This window comes from Centruroides vittatus, unplaced genomic scaffold, assembly GCF_030686945.1.
Source record: "Centruroides vittatus isolate TY-2023 unplaced genomic scaffold, ASM3068694v2 contig_705, whole genome shotgun sequence".
NCBI lineage: Eukaryota > Metazoa > Arthropoda > Arachnida > Scorpiones > Buthidae > Centruroides > Centruroides vittatus.
In genome coordinates, this window is record NW_027122447.1 from 215,741 (window position 1) to 230,848 (window position 15,108).

The 15,108-nt window shown below is 42.5% G+C and overlaps 2 protein-coding genes across 2 annotated transcripts; both read left to right on the plus strand.

Moving 5' to 3' along the window:
- Nucleotides 1-1,425: 1,425 nt before the first annotated feature.
- Nucleotides 1,426-2,220, plus strand: LOC136980549 (uncharacterized). The gene has a single exon (XM_067276678.1). It carries the CDS (start codon nt 1,426-1,428, stop codon nt 2,218-2,220), a length of 795 nt encoding a protein of 264 aa, XP_067132779.1.
- Nucleotides 2,221-13,455: 11,235 nt separating this feature from the next.
- LOC136980550 (uncharacterized) lies at nt 13,456-14,508 on the plus strand. The gene has a single exon (XM_067276679.1). The coding sequence runs from the start codon at nt 13,456-13,458 to the stop codon at nt 14,506-14,508; it is 1,053 nt and encodes a 350-aa protein (XP_067132780.1).
- Nucleotides 14,509-15,108: the final 600 nt, after the last annotated feature.

The window sequence follows — 15,108 nt, forward strand, 5'->3', positions numbered from 1 at the left end:
TCGATTAGTTTTTTTTTATCGGCTTCCGAATTTTTGGTTCTTTGTCGGCCCGCATCGGGCTTACGGCTCGCGATCGGCCCGCAATCGCGATGGTTTTTGTTATGGTACCTTGCCCTCTACCAGCTGTGCAATTTTCGTCGCGGTACATTTATTACTTCTCGAGTTATTCGAGTTTTTGTATGTACCGTTAGACAAAGGCTTTGTTTACCCTACACGTGGCCTGCCAGCCGCTCAACGTTCTTTGTTTTTAAGGCGTGTCTCGCTTTGCAGGGTTATTTTTGTTTTTCTAAGCAGTTTTATGTCGGATTTACGTTCGTCAGTACACGCTTTACTTGCCTTTTTTGTTTTTTTGTGTTTACCGTTGTTTTTATTTTTTGCGGCTGGCTTCCGCCGTACGGCTTACTCACGCTGTTCGGCGTTTTTCGTGTTACGTAATTTTTTACCCGTCGTTTGCGTTCAGCTTGATGGTACTGGGCAACTACTCGCAGCTTGAGTCAAGCATCTCGCTTTTTTTATTTTGTCGGGTCATTTTGTGTATTTTTCCGGATTTTCGTCGATCGGCTCGCATCGCTCTGATCGACTTTCTTGTGTTTTTGTGTCACACTTTGGTTGTCTGGATCTACCCGTTCGTCCACTGACTTAATTGTGCATTTTTTCTCTGTGTTTTCATCAACTGGTCATCATGGAGTCGACTATTGTGTCTACTTTTCTGGACAAGGCCTATAGAATCTCTGATGAAGTGAAAGGTTACTGTGCCGAACATCCCAATGGTCGCTTCCAGACTGAAGGACATTTCAAGTATTTAACCGACTAAATTCAAAAAATTATTGATTTTGCTGAGACCTCCCTAAACACTGTTGTAAAAGAAAACACCCAAATAAACAAAAAACTTAATGCTTTGACTAAGGAACATTCACTCTGGGCTCCTCTCAACACTTCCTCCACCTTGCCTCTTAAAAACAAGAAAGATGGCAAGTCTGTCTGTGCCTCTTCTCCAACTCCCAGCACCCCCACCAACAAAAGACCACTAAACTCCAACTGCAGCGAGGTCCTTCTCACAGGCATGACTCCGCCAATGCCTGTTCTTTTGCCACCACAACCACACAGCACTTCTGATCTCTTATCCAGTGACCTCAATCATAAACTATCCGAAATCATCACCAAGATCGATAATTTAAACAACAATAGTAACAGAATCTTCACTCACGTAAAAGAAATTACTAACAACATCAAGCTTGGCTCTAAAAATTTTTACATTGGAGACATTACTAATAAAATTGAAGCAGCTATCAACAACAGCCCCATCACTGATATCCTTGAAAACCAAAAACAACTGAAAGAGAGGCTAGAAAATCTATCTAACAATAACAAACTCTCTCAGGACTCAACAACCCTATCGTACAGTCTGGCAAAACTGTCAACCCCATGTCCAACACTAAATTACTAAAGACTCCTGCCAAAACCACAAAGGTGTTGCTGCTCTATAATAGCAACGAAGACAAAAGCTGTAACAACCTCAGAAAAATCATCTTTGGAAAAATAAAGCCCTCTTCCCTTAACATTGGTGTAAAAAAAATCCGCAACATCGGCGGTGGAGATGTTGCCATTGAACTGAAAAAGGAAGAAGATGCTCGAAAACTGCAGGACTATATTGAGAACAGCATTCCTGAGGTAAACGTTAAAAGACCCAAGAAACGCCAGCCAAATGTCGTCATCTACTCTGTCCCCACTCAAATTAATCGTGGGAAATTGACGCAATTAATGTACAACCAAAACGATGCAATCTCTGACAACTACACCTTGGAAGCCTTCAGAGAGGTGTTCAACGTAAAATTTGCTATGGGCAAAAAATCCAATGCCTATACAAACTGGGTGATCCAGGTCACTCCACTCTTGAGGAAACAACTCCTAATGGCGGGGAAAGTCAATCTTGAATGGTCCAGATGCAGAATAGCGGACTTCTGTCCTGTTCTTCAATGCTTCCGTTGTTGCAGATTCGGGCATTCCACAAAAAACTGTAGCCAGCCCACTGCTACTTGTAGTCACTGCTCTGGAGAGCACACTTTCAGGGAGTGCACGCAGAAGAATGAAAAACCAACTTGCACAAACTGCAAACTCGAAAAATCTGGCGACACAAACCATAACGCTCGTGATGGCTCCTGTACCATATATCAGAAAATCAAATCCAACCTTATAAGACAAACAGATTATGGGTCATAATAACAACAACAGCATTCGTTTTCTGCAATACAACGTTGGAAGAAGCATTGCTGCAACTTCCATTCTGACCAGCCTCATTCAGGACTATGACTTTATCATTTTACAGGAGCCATATTGCGTAAGGAACAAACCTGCTTGTCTCCCCACCCACTGCATTCTGCTCAGTGGTACTGACAATTACCCATGGGCTTTGTCTATATCCAACAACAATGGTCTGTCTCTTCTCCACCACCCAACCCTCAGCACACAGCATATCTGCTGCACGGAGCTTGTGGATGACAACCAGCGTTACATTATTATCAACTATTACTGTCCTAAAGATTTAACTATGGACACCATGCTCAACAGTATCCAAAACATCATGGACCACTTTAGCAATGTACATTTTGTTCTGGCTGGGGACACTAATGCCCACTCCCCCACCTGGGGTGGTGAGCACCTTGACAATCGTGGATGCCTTCTGGAGAAGTTCCTTGCATGAAACGGCCTCATAGTCATCAATGACGCCTCTTCTCCACCAGCTTTCACCTCTAGTCAAGGCAGAAGTTAGATAGATGTGACTGCCTGTTCCTCTAGCTGCTTCTCACTTATTCATCGTTGGAAGGTACTTCAAGACTCCAAGGATGATCACGCCCTCATCTCTTTTACAATCAGCATCAATTCCCCAATCAACCCCCATTCTCGCCCAAGGTACAATATCAAACACGCTGATTGGGCTGCTATCCAGCAAAATCTAGTAAATAACCTTTCCGACTGCATCCACGATGACCTTGAACTTGCCCGGAAGTGCATTGAAGACAACATCCACATCATCAAAATTACCTGCAGAAAATACATCCCCATGTCCACTAGCAAACGTAAACCTGTCCCATGGTGGACACCCGAGCTGACTGAATTAAGAAAAAAAACACATCCGCCTTAAAAAACTTTATCAGACTTGCCACATAAACCCTCAATGTAATATTTTAAAACAACAGTATATCGACCACCTTCATCTCTACAAATATAAAATTAAGCTAACCAAACAGGACTCGTGGACAACGTTTTGCGCAGAGGCAACCAAAAGTCCTTGGGGATTTATAACCAAATTCTGTACTGGTAAACTAAAAAAACACCAAGTTCTCCACTCTAATGCCTCTACGATGACTTCTTCACTGTCGCTAACAAGAAAATTGACAACTTCTGCCTGGAGGACCCCCCTGACCAGGACAACAATTTTCATACAAACATCCGTCAAAGCACAGAAGATAACATCAGTACTCCCCTTGATCCTGAGTTCCAAACTCATGAGATCGACAGGGCTTTCTCTACTCTCCGCAATAAGAAATCTCCAGGCCACAACGACATAACGTCTGAAATTGCTAAGACTCTCTAGTCCCTCATCCCCACCATACTAACAAATTTCTATAATGCTTGTCTCCGCCACAATGTCTTTCCGCAATCTTGGAAAAAGGCCAGAATTGTCCCGGTCCCCAAACCTGGACGCACAAATGATAGCAGGCCGATCTCCCTCTTGCCGGTACTCGGCAAGGTTCTGGAACAACTTCTTAACAATAGACTTGTCTGGTACCTCGAAAGCAACTTTATCCTGCACAACTCACAATTCGGCTTCCGTTCTCAAAAATCTTCCTCAGATGCCATCCATAGTGTAATCAACAACATTGACAACCTCCTCCAAAATAACAAATATGTCTTGGCCATCAGCCTAGATATCGCCAAAGCGTTCGATAGTGCCTGGTGGCCGCTTCTTCTATATCAACTCCGGAAAATTAAGTGCCCAGCCAACCTTTACCATCTCATACAGGACTATCTTAGAGACAGAACTGCCTTTCTACAATGCGGAAGTCACACCATCCATCGCTTTGTTGTTCGTGGCTGCCCCCAGGGCTCGGTCTGTCGACCAACTCTGTGGAACATCTACTTTAACGACTTTCTACAACAAGACTTTAAACACCATAAAATAGTGGCCTATGCCGACGACGTCTTTCTGCTTCTCGAAAGCCGCTCTCGCGCGGCAATCAAAGAAAACAGCAATGCAATTACTAGACAAGATTCTAAACTGGGGTAGTGATCACAAGCTTGTCTTCAACGCACAAAAAACTAAGTGTATCGTTTTTAATAGACCTGGCCAGCAGAATTTATATTTAAGAGTCCCCACTATTAAAATGGGAGGGCAAATCATCGCAGTTGAAAAGACGATCAAGTACCTAAGCATTGTACTCGACCATAGGCTGCTGTGAAACGCTCATGTTGAATACATTACCGAGCGCACAGAACACATCTATAACACCTTTGCTGGCATTGCCCATAGGCGCTGGAGCCTGGGTTCTGAGGCCATGGATGCCATTTACAACCAAATCTTTATTCCAATCATCGCGTACGCCTGTGGCAGCTGGGGTTGGGCTACCTGCAAGGTCCATATAAAACAAAAACTCATCGCCGCACAACGCAACACCCTCTTGCACATTACTAGGGCTTATAGTACAACGCCAAATTCTTCTCTCCAAGTTCTGGCAAAAAAAATGCCCATTGACAAACACATCTCTCTTTTGACTAAGGTTTGGCAACTCAAATGGGGCAGCACCATCTCTACAGCCACACACGATATAAATTACCAAGATCTTGAGTGCGCCATCCATCTCTCTGATTCCAATCACCCTGCAATCTGTAATAATCTAAACTTTTTCCAGCCTGAGCACACCGACATGTCTTTACTGATGGGTCCAAATGTAATGATAGTGTTGGTAGCAGTTTCGTCGCCTACTTTAACAACACTGAAACCGCGTCTGAGCAATACAGACTTGGTGAAAATTGTACCGTCTTTCAGGCGGAAATGTACGCGATAAGTATGGCTGTGGCTTGGAGTGCCTCAAACTACAATTCCCAGACTGTTGCTATCATTACCGACAGTGAATCCTCCATCGCAGCCCTTAAAAATCATCACAACCATCCAATCTCCGCCAGCATCCATAATCACATTAACAACTCCAGCAATATATATTTCATCTATTGGACTCGTGCCCATCAGGGCACTCTCGGTAACGAGAGGGCTGATGAACTAGCAAAGAGTGCTTGTGGGGACGACAACCTCTCCATTGTTTACAGCAAAGTCAACTTTAAAACCATAAAAAACATCATCCGCAACGACCTCCTCGATCAGTGGCAAGAGGACTGGAATATGCAAAACCACCCTGTCACCCATCACCTCATACCCAATATAAAGACCCTCTCACTTCTCCCTGGTATAGACCGACTCATCGCACCAGTCAATTTCTCACCAACCACGGACGCTTTAACTCATACCTGGCCAGGTTTGTCAACTCTGAAACTTCAAACTGTTCCCTCTGCGAAGTCAATGACAGCAGCCTACATTACCTACTCACCTGTCCAATGCTAGAACTTGAAAGACATTTCCTACGTTCCTCCTTAGAGACACATGGCTATCACTGGCCTGATGATCTCCACAAACTTATGAACAATAGAGACACTTATGATGCACTACTATGCCTCATTGAGACTTATTTTAAAAAGACTACCGTACCTGCTTTTCATTGATGCCTTTGTCACCTGTGTTCTTTAGTTATTTATATTGATGTATAATTATTCTATGTATATAATGTATATATTTTCTGTATGTATCCAATAATTTTGTTATCATATCTTCCTTGTACCAATCACCATTATTACATTGTACTTTTATTTTATATTCGGCATTTTATTTTTATTTTTCTTTTATTATTGTATAACTTTTGTATTTGTAATTTTATACTCTGTACTCTGTATTGATATCTTTGTACTCTCTTATATTGTTATTTTATTCTCATTCCCTTATTATGTAACTTTACTTTTTAACTGTATTGTATCTTGTTACCATGTATCCTGCTTTTCACCTGGCTATATGAAAATGGCGCCAGGAATTTGTTGTATTCCAACAATTTGTAAATAAAAATAAATGAATGTCCCTATCTACTGGTGGTAATTCGTACAATGGTAATTCGAATGGTGGAAAATGTTCGATATCTCGGAATTAGGTTGGGATCGAACTTAAGTATTAACGACCATATAGACGACATTACCAGTAAAGCCGTGGCTCAGTTCTGTCGACTGCAGGGGCTGTTGGGTTCGGGGTGGGGGCTGCAGCTTCCCTCCCTGATCACCCTATACAGACTCCTGTTCGTCCCAATAATAGTTTATGCCGCTGGTGTGTGGGGCGACGCACTGGGGGCCACTCATAGGCGAAGTTGTATAAGGCTCAAAGAACTGCCTTACTGCTAATGACACGTGCGTACCGGACTGTCTCGACTGAGGACCTGCAAGTTGTGGCAGGAGAGCTGCCTTTGGATTTGGAGATTCAGTTGGCTTATTACCGATCTTTACTTCTTTCCCGTATCTCTTTTACTTTGGGCTCTTTACATTACCCACAAGATTGTGTAGGGTTAAGTGATTCCATGATACGTAGACTCATTAGAAGTAAATTAAATAAAAAATGGAATGATAGATGGGAGACATCTACTAAAAGTCGAGTGACGGCAGGTTACTTTCCTAAGATATGGAAGCGTTTGAGGTCGCAGTGGGTATTACCAGATTTCTTTGCCAGCCAGATTCTAACAGGGCATGGGGACTTTCGTATAAAATTATTTAGTTTTAATTTAGTTAATACAGATTGTTGTGAGTGTGGTGTAGTTGACACACTGGATCATTTCATGCTTACGTGTCCGCTTCTGTCAAGTATTAGAAATACTTGTATTTATTTACGAGACTTAAATTTTGATTCTTTACATCGACTTATATCCAATAAAGTTATTTATACAGAGGTTATTGTAGTTTTAAAGGAGATGTTTTTAGAACGTATGAGGCAACAAAAAATAATGATATAGGAAGTTTCTACTTTTATTCTTTTATTGTCCAGTTTACATGTATACATTTATTCAGTCACACATGGTTTCTTAGTTATACATACACAAGTTTTATAGTTGTACATAGTTATACAATTGTATTTATATTTTAATTATTTATATTTAGCAATTACAGGGTTTTATAGGTTGAGTTACTTTATATAGTTATAGCTTTATTCTACCGAGACGTCTTCGGACAGAAGAGGTAGCTTATGAGATTAATAGGACTTCTGGGACGCTTGTCCCTATCTACTCTGTACAGGGCCTGTGCGGGCAAACTTAAAAGGCCCCAGTACCTGACGGCGGTTAGAGAAAATGAAGTATACAGTGAGGGAATTGAAAACACTGTTGAAGCACTTATGAAAGTCTTCTTTCCAAACGATGATCTGGAAACGGACACCCCCAGCCAACAAGAGTTAAAAAAGCGATGACTACTCCCTATGAGCGGGCCTATGGACCCAGAGTTTACACCACAGGAAGTGGAATGAACAGTCCGCCGACTGCGCCCTGGCAAAGCGCCAGGCGGCGATTGCATAGTGGCAGAAATTGTTCATAAAGTCTGGGAATCTTTCCCAGAGTATTTAACTCAGATGTATAACACTTGCTTGAAATATGGGCTATTTCCAACAACTTGGAAAGAGGCAAACTTGATAGTTATACCCAAAGGCGATAAACTAGACAAAAGTATCGCTAAAAGCTACAGGCCGCTGAGTCTGCTGCCGACCCTTGGAAAAGTACAGGATCAGCTTATAAGTCAAAGACTGATACATCACTTAAAAAACAAAGAGTACCTAAGCCCGAAGCAATTTGGCTTTCTGCCACAGAAGTCCACAGAGGACATCATACGGAAAGTGATAGACACGATAAATAGCAATCTAGAAACCCACAAGTACTGTTGCGCAATTAGTCTTGATATTCAGGGGGCCTTTGACCATGCGTGATGGCCCCTGATACTCAGCACTCTAAGAAATGCCAAATGTCCTAAGAATATCTACGAAGTGGTGGAAAACTATTTGCATGAAAGACAGATAACATACAAAGCAGGAAGCACTACCATCAAAAAGGCACTTAATAGAGGGTGCCCGCAGGGCTCCAACTTGGGGCCCTTATTCTGGAACATTATATATGATAACTTCCTGAAGACTGACAAAGGGGACAGAGTGTATGAGTTTGCATATGCTGATGACACAATAGTGCTGTTTGGAGCAGACTCTAGAAGACAAATAAAAGACAAAAGTTACCATGTGCTTGAACTGATATCCACTAGGGGAAAAGTAATAAAGCTCAACTTCAACCCCAGGAAAACAAAGGCCATAGTGTTCTTCAGAGGGCGCACACAAGACTTGTACAAGCGCACCCCGACAATAAAGATGGAAGGCCAAGGAATAAAAGTTGAAAAAGAGATCACTTACTTAGGCGTGGTTTTGGACCATCGCCTCACGTGGCTCCCCCATGTCACGACTATGAAGACAGCATGTACCAACATTTTTAATGTGCTGGCAAGGGTTGCTTGCTCTACATGGGGTCTCAACGCTGAGGCCATACACACAATTTATGAAGAGGTCTTTATCCCAAAAATGGCATACGCTGCAGAAGCGTGGTATAAAGCAGTGGAAAAGAGCAGTATAAAGCGTAAGTTGCTAAGTGCACAACGACCAGCACTGTTGAGGGTAACGAAGGCATTCCGAACAGTATCGACAGAGGCTCTTTTAGTCATAGCAAAAGAGCCGCCGATCGATCTTATCATAAGAGAGAGAGCAATGAGATATTGGTGCCGGAAAGGACTCCCATGTATCATCGGGAGCATGTCTTATGACGGAACAAAATGGAAAAAAAAGCCGAGTACAAAAGCACTGCCGAAACCGTATGAGAGAAAGGCTATTGACATAGCAAAAGATACTGAGAGGGCAAGAATAAACATATATACAGACGGCTCAAAAATAGATAACAAAGTAGGCGCATCTAATGTGGTTATGATGGAAGGGAAAGAGACCGACCATCAGCACTATAGGCTGGCAGACTACTGCTCAGTCTACCAAGCAGAGTTGTATGCAATAAAGATAACGGTAAACTGGGCGGTTACAGCCCAAATGACAGACACAATTAATGATTAACACAAACAGTAGAGCAGCAATTCAGACTCTACAACAATTCAAAGATTGCAACCAAATGGCCATGGAAGTAAAACAATTAATAACAGATCATAACTTGAAAATAAAAATACGATGGGTCAAAGCACATGTAGGCGTTACAAAGAATGAAAGAGCGGACGCTCTAGCAAAAGAGGCAGTAACGCAGCCACAGGTTGCGTATAGTAAGATGCCAATCCCGTACGTTAACAAGCTGCTAAGACAGCAAACTACGGAGGAGTAGCAAGAAAGATGGACATACAGTAACAAAGGAAGACATACTTATTGGCTATTTCCCAGTGTAGAGGAAAGAGTAACTGAGCTCAAGTGGCTACCAAAGGATTACATAAGTACCCAATTGTACTCAAACCATTGCAACACCAAAGAGTAAATGCAGAGAGTCGGCAAAAACATAGATAGCTTGTGTGAGTGTGGAGAGGAAGCTGAAAGCCTAGAGCACCTCATAACAAACTGTGTAAAACACGAGAGAGAAAAAATGCAACTGTACATCACTGCGAAGATGACACCTAACATCAGCACCACAAATCTATACATGCTGGTGAGAAATAAAGACATTGTTCACAAACTGAAAAACTTTATTAAAAAGATATTGCTTTGAGGGGGGAGCGAGCTGTTCCCTTCTCCTCGGTGGCAAATAGCCACACCCATAATGTAAAGGCAAGATGCCTAGTGTTTGATAAGTTGTTAATTCTATGTTGTTTGTTAAGATAATTGTATGCTTAAAGATATATGAATAAAGCAGACGTTCCCTTGTGGTGCTACAACGGGAAAAGGGTGACTGATCCCCTAAAGGGGAAATGATCATCATCTAATGGAAAAAAAAAATGTCCCTATCTACTATACATGATAGTAGATAGGGACAGACAATCTGTCATGTATAGATCCCTGTTTGTCCCAATTGTTACTTATGCTGCTGGTGTGTAGGGCGACGCGCTGGGGCCCTCTCATAGAAAAAGGCTGTTACAGTCTCAACGTGTGGCATTACTGATGATGTCGAGAGCTTACAGGACAGCTTCCACCAGCGTGTTACAAGTATTGGTAAATGAGTTGCCATTGGACTTAGAAGTAAAGATGGCTTATTATAAGTATCTTATGAGGAAAGGTCTACCTTTCAGTGTTGGGTCTTTGGTTTATCCGGATAACTGCAGCGGCAGGTCGGAGTCATGTATCCGTAGACTTCTTCGAAGGGAGTTTGATAACTTATGGAATGATCGTTGGGTTATTGATGATAAGGGTTGGCAAACGGCCTGTTTCTTTCCGACCATTCGTGATAGAGTCCGTGCGCAGTAAGTCTCACCCGATTATTATGAAAGTCAAATTTTATTAGGGCACGGGGATTTCTATGATAAGCTTTTCTCATTTAATCTTGTTCGGAATAATTTATGTGAGTGTGGTATGATAGATGATTTACAGCATTTTATTTTTGTGTGTCCACTTCTTTCATCGTTTCGCGATAAGTGTCCCTATTTGAACGTTCAATATAATAGCGCTTCATACTTACGAAAACTAACCCACTTTGAAAATATCTATAAACGAGTTTTTAAGGTTTTAAAGTTAATGTTGATTGAAAGAGCAAAGTTAAGAAATTTTAGACTAGAATAAGGTTTAGTCATGCGTCTTTATTTAGTCCTGTTTTCTTACATTAGTCTATTTACACATTATTAACAATATTTTAAGTATTTTAAGTATTATAAGGTTTAAGTCGTAGATAAAATAATTGGTAACATGGGATTTTAATGTACTTACAGTTATCATTGGCAGTGTAATGTTTATTTAGGTTCTAACTATGCCGTTAAGTCTTTTCAGATAGGTACGGCAGGAATAACTTCGGACACGCGAGGGACGCTTGTCCCTATCTACTGACTAGTGACCTACTTTTGACCAGAGTGGCTGCTTGGTTTTTGTGCTCCCACTTCGATCGCCGTATCATCGCCAATTTTACACCGATTTTAAATTACTATATATCGACAATTAGAACTCGACGCCAGCTACCTGTAAGTGTTTGAATTTTTAATTTCAACCGCTTAGTTTTTTTTGCTATCGTCGTTCTTATTTTCTGTTTTTCGCCGGCCCGCATCCTGTCGTATTGCTAAACGGTTTCGGGTAGCCCGCCTCGCCTTCTACCTGCTGTGTTAATTTCATGTCGTTCCGTTCATTATTTTTCGTGTTATACGCGATTTAGTTTTTTCCATTAGACAAAGGCCTTTGTCTAACGGTAACGTTCTTTGTCTGTTGTTCGGCAGGATCGTGCCGTCTCGGCATTTTCGTGTTTTTCGCCCCCGTGCTTGTTTTTTCCGGGCCCGCTGTTTTACCGTTTGTTCTTTGTTAGCAGCCCTGGCTACCCTGCTGCTCGTGCTGTTATTATTTTGTTTTATCTTATTTTCCGCCGGCTATCGCTGTTCGGCTTACTCGCACTAAAAGCCTTGAGTCTGTTTTCTGTACAATGTTTTCTCTGTCATTCTGTTGATATTATCGGGTTGTACTGTGCGCGCTGTGTCCGCGCATCATTGTATTATTTTTATCATATTGTCGCGTCTTACGCCGTTCGGCGTAACTAACGCCGTTTGGCGTTTTACTTGTTTGTGAATCTTCGGACCCTCTCTGTCTACTCCCCATGGCTTCTGGTCCCCTTCAGGTCTTCCTTGATAAAGCTTACAGGATCGCCAATGAAGTTAAGGGATTCTGCGCAAAAAAACCAGACCGAAGATTCGAATCTGCTGAAAATCAGACCTTTATTAACGACCAGATTCAGAAAATTATGAATCTAGCTGCCGACACCATAAAAAAGCATTGTGCACAGTGTAACAGAACTGGAAAAAGTGACAACGAAGCTTCCGCTCTCTCACCTGTTTCTCACGCTTTAACGCACGAACAGGACACTCCATCAAAATGGGGCGATAGATTTTTGGAGGCAGCCCCCACGCCTCCCATGCCCATCCTGCATCCTTCCATTTTGCCACTGGTGACTAGACCTGAGCTTGAAGGTCTCTGCAACAAGTTGAGTAAGCTCCTAGATGATCAACTGCCTTCCATCATCACAAATCTTCAAAATACAGCCACCAGACTTGCTTCCACAAGTAATGATAATTAACCAATCATCCACCACCAGGATAGTTTAAAGAACCAGCTCAAAGACATTAACGACAAACTGGATAGAATTACTGACTCCAACGAAAGAATAAAGAATTGTGTGGACCACCTCACCGATCGTATGGTTCTTGACGCACCTGCGGCTCGTCTTGAGGTCCAAACAGAAAAAATGGACAAATTGCTTCACGAAAACCCGATCAAGAAAATTCTTGACAATCAGGAGACTGCAGCTGCCAAATTACACCAACTTAACCTGCAGGTGACTGGTGTTAATCCAAGCTGTGCAATCTACAGCTCAGTCTTACAATCGGGGAAAACAATCACAACTAAGAGACTCACTACCCAAAGCAACTGCACTGAGGTCCTTCTCTTGCATAGCAAGGGCGAAGTGAAGAACTGTAACAAACTCAGAAAGCTGCTCTACGACCAGATAAAACCATCCAAAATACAAATAGGAATCAATAGAGTGCGCAATATCGGTGGGGGTGGTTTGGCCACTGAGTTAAAAAATTCTCGTGAAGCTGATAAGCTTGACAAACACATTAGTAAAGAAATCCCAAAGGTTACGTTACGTAAGCCTAAAAAGAGACTGCCACATGTTGTTCTTTTCTCCATACCGACTCGGATCACCCGTGAGGAGATCCTTGACATTATATACAGTAAAAACAAGACCCTTAGAGAGAATTTTGCAGAGGAGGAATTTAGACAAACATTCAACATCAAGTTCACCACCGGCAGGAAGCAGAATGATTACACCAACTGGACCATACAGATAACTCCTGATTTGCGGAAACACCTTTTGATGCTGGGCAAGATCTCCATCGAGTGGTCGAAGTGCAAAGTATCGGACTTCTGCCCGGTCCTGCAATGTTACCGTTGTTGCAGATTCAACCACTCCACCAAGTCCTGTAACCAGACAGTGCCTACTTGTAGTCACTGTGCTAAAGAACACCTTTTCAAAGAGTGCCCAAACAAAAGCAGGCCAGCTAAATGCTGCAACTGCAAATTTGAAAAGTCAGCAAACATCGAACACAATGCACGGGATGGCTCCTGCCGTGTTTACACCCACATCAAGTCAAAAATTATAAACAGTACCGATTATGGGTCATCAAAATAACAACCAATTCCATATCCTGCAGTATAACACCGGCAGAAGTATTGCCGCCACCTCCATTCTAACCTCACAGATTAACAGCTATGACTTGATTCTCTGCCAGGAGCCATATTGCGTTCGTAACAACCCTGCCTGCCTCCCCACTACCTGCAACACTCTCAGAGGCACTCTGGACTACCTCTGGGCTCTCTCCATCACTCCAAACGACAACCTGTCTCTCCTCCACCATGACAACATCAGTTCTCCGTACACCAGCTGCACCGAAATTATCATCAATAACAATAAGTACATCTTTATTAACTTCTACAGCCCTAAAGACAAAAGTGTTGAAGACATCACAACGCTTATTCAGAACAGCATTAACACCTTCAGCAACGTAAACTTCATTATAGCGGGGGATGCTCTCGATCACTGCACACGGCAATGGGAGGACTTCTTCGCTCGCAATGGTCTTGTAGTTATCAACGACCCTCACTCCCCCCCTACTTTTGTCTCCACCCAAGGGCACAGCTGGATCGACATAACAGCCTGCTCTCTGAACTGTGTCACGTACATTTCTGACTGGAGGGTCCTGGAGGACTCTCTTGACGACCACGCTATGATCAGTTTCAACATTAACACCACCACTAACAACAACTTCAAGCAGCCTCACCTTAAGTTCAACTTAAAACATGTTGACTGGTACAACTTAAAAAAACATCTCGATAACAACCTCATAAATTGTGAACATCCCAACCAGCAGACCACCCGTGAGTGCATTGAGAAAAACATCTGCACCATTGAAACTGCATGCCATGATTTCATCCCAAAATATACCAATAACCGTAAGCCCGTGCCCTGGTGGAATGACACCTTGAAACTCCTGCGTCAAGAAAACATCAGGCTACGAAAAAAATTCCAGAACTGCCATCATGAACCAAAACGTATCAACTTAAAAACTGAATATCTGCAGAAACTTAAAAATTATAAAAAAGAAATAAAGAATGCGAAACAGGCCTCATGGACCCAGTTCTGCGAAACGGCCACCAAAAACCCCTAAGGCTTTATCACTAAGCATGCAACAAACAAGCTTAAGCACAGACAGGTGCTGCACTCCACATCGCCTGGTCAGGACTTCTACCAGGCTGCCAGTTGCAAAATGGATACCTTTTGCATAGAGGACAATCAAGACCAAGATACAGACTACCATCGTAGTATCCGGGATCAAGCCAACCTCTCAATCAACACCCTCAACACTCCCGACTTTCAAATGCAGGAGATCAATAAATTTTTCGCCAACCTAAATAACAAAAAAGCACCAGGTCGCGACGAAATAACCCGAGTTAGCAAAACAGTTATGGAACATCATCCCTGGTCAGCTGACACACCTGTTTAATGCTTGTCTCCATCACGGAATCTTTCCAGCTAACTGGAAATGTGCAAAAATCGTGCCTGTTCCCAAGCCGGGAAACTTTGGGGATTCTCGCCCCATCTCCCTCCTGCCCGTCCTCGGCAAGGTGCTTGAGAGATTAATAAACAGCAGGCTTCAGTGGCACCTCGAGAAGAACAATTTAATTAATAATAATCAGTACAACTTCCGGCCACAGCGTTCAACAGCCGATGCCATCCATCATGCACTGAATAGTATAGACTCCCTCCT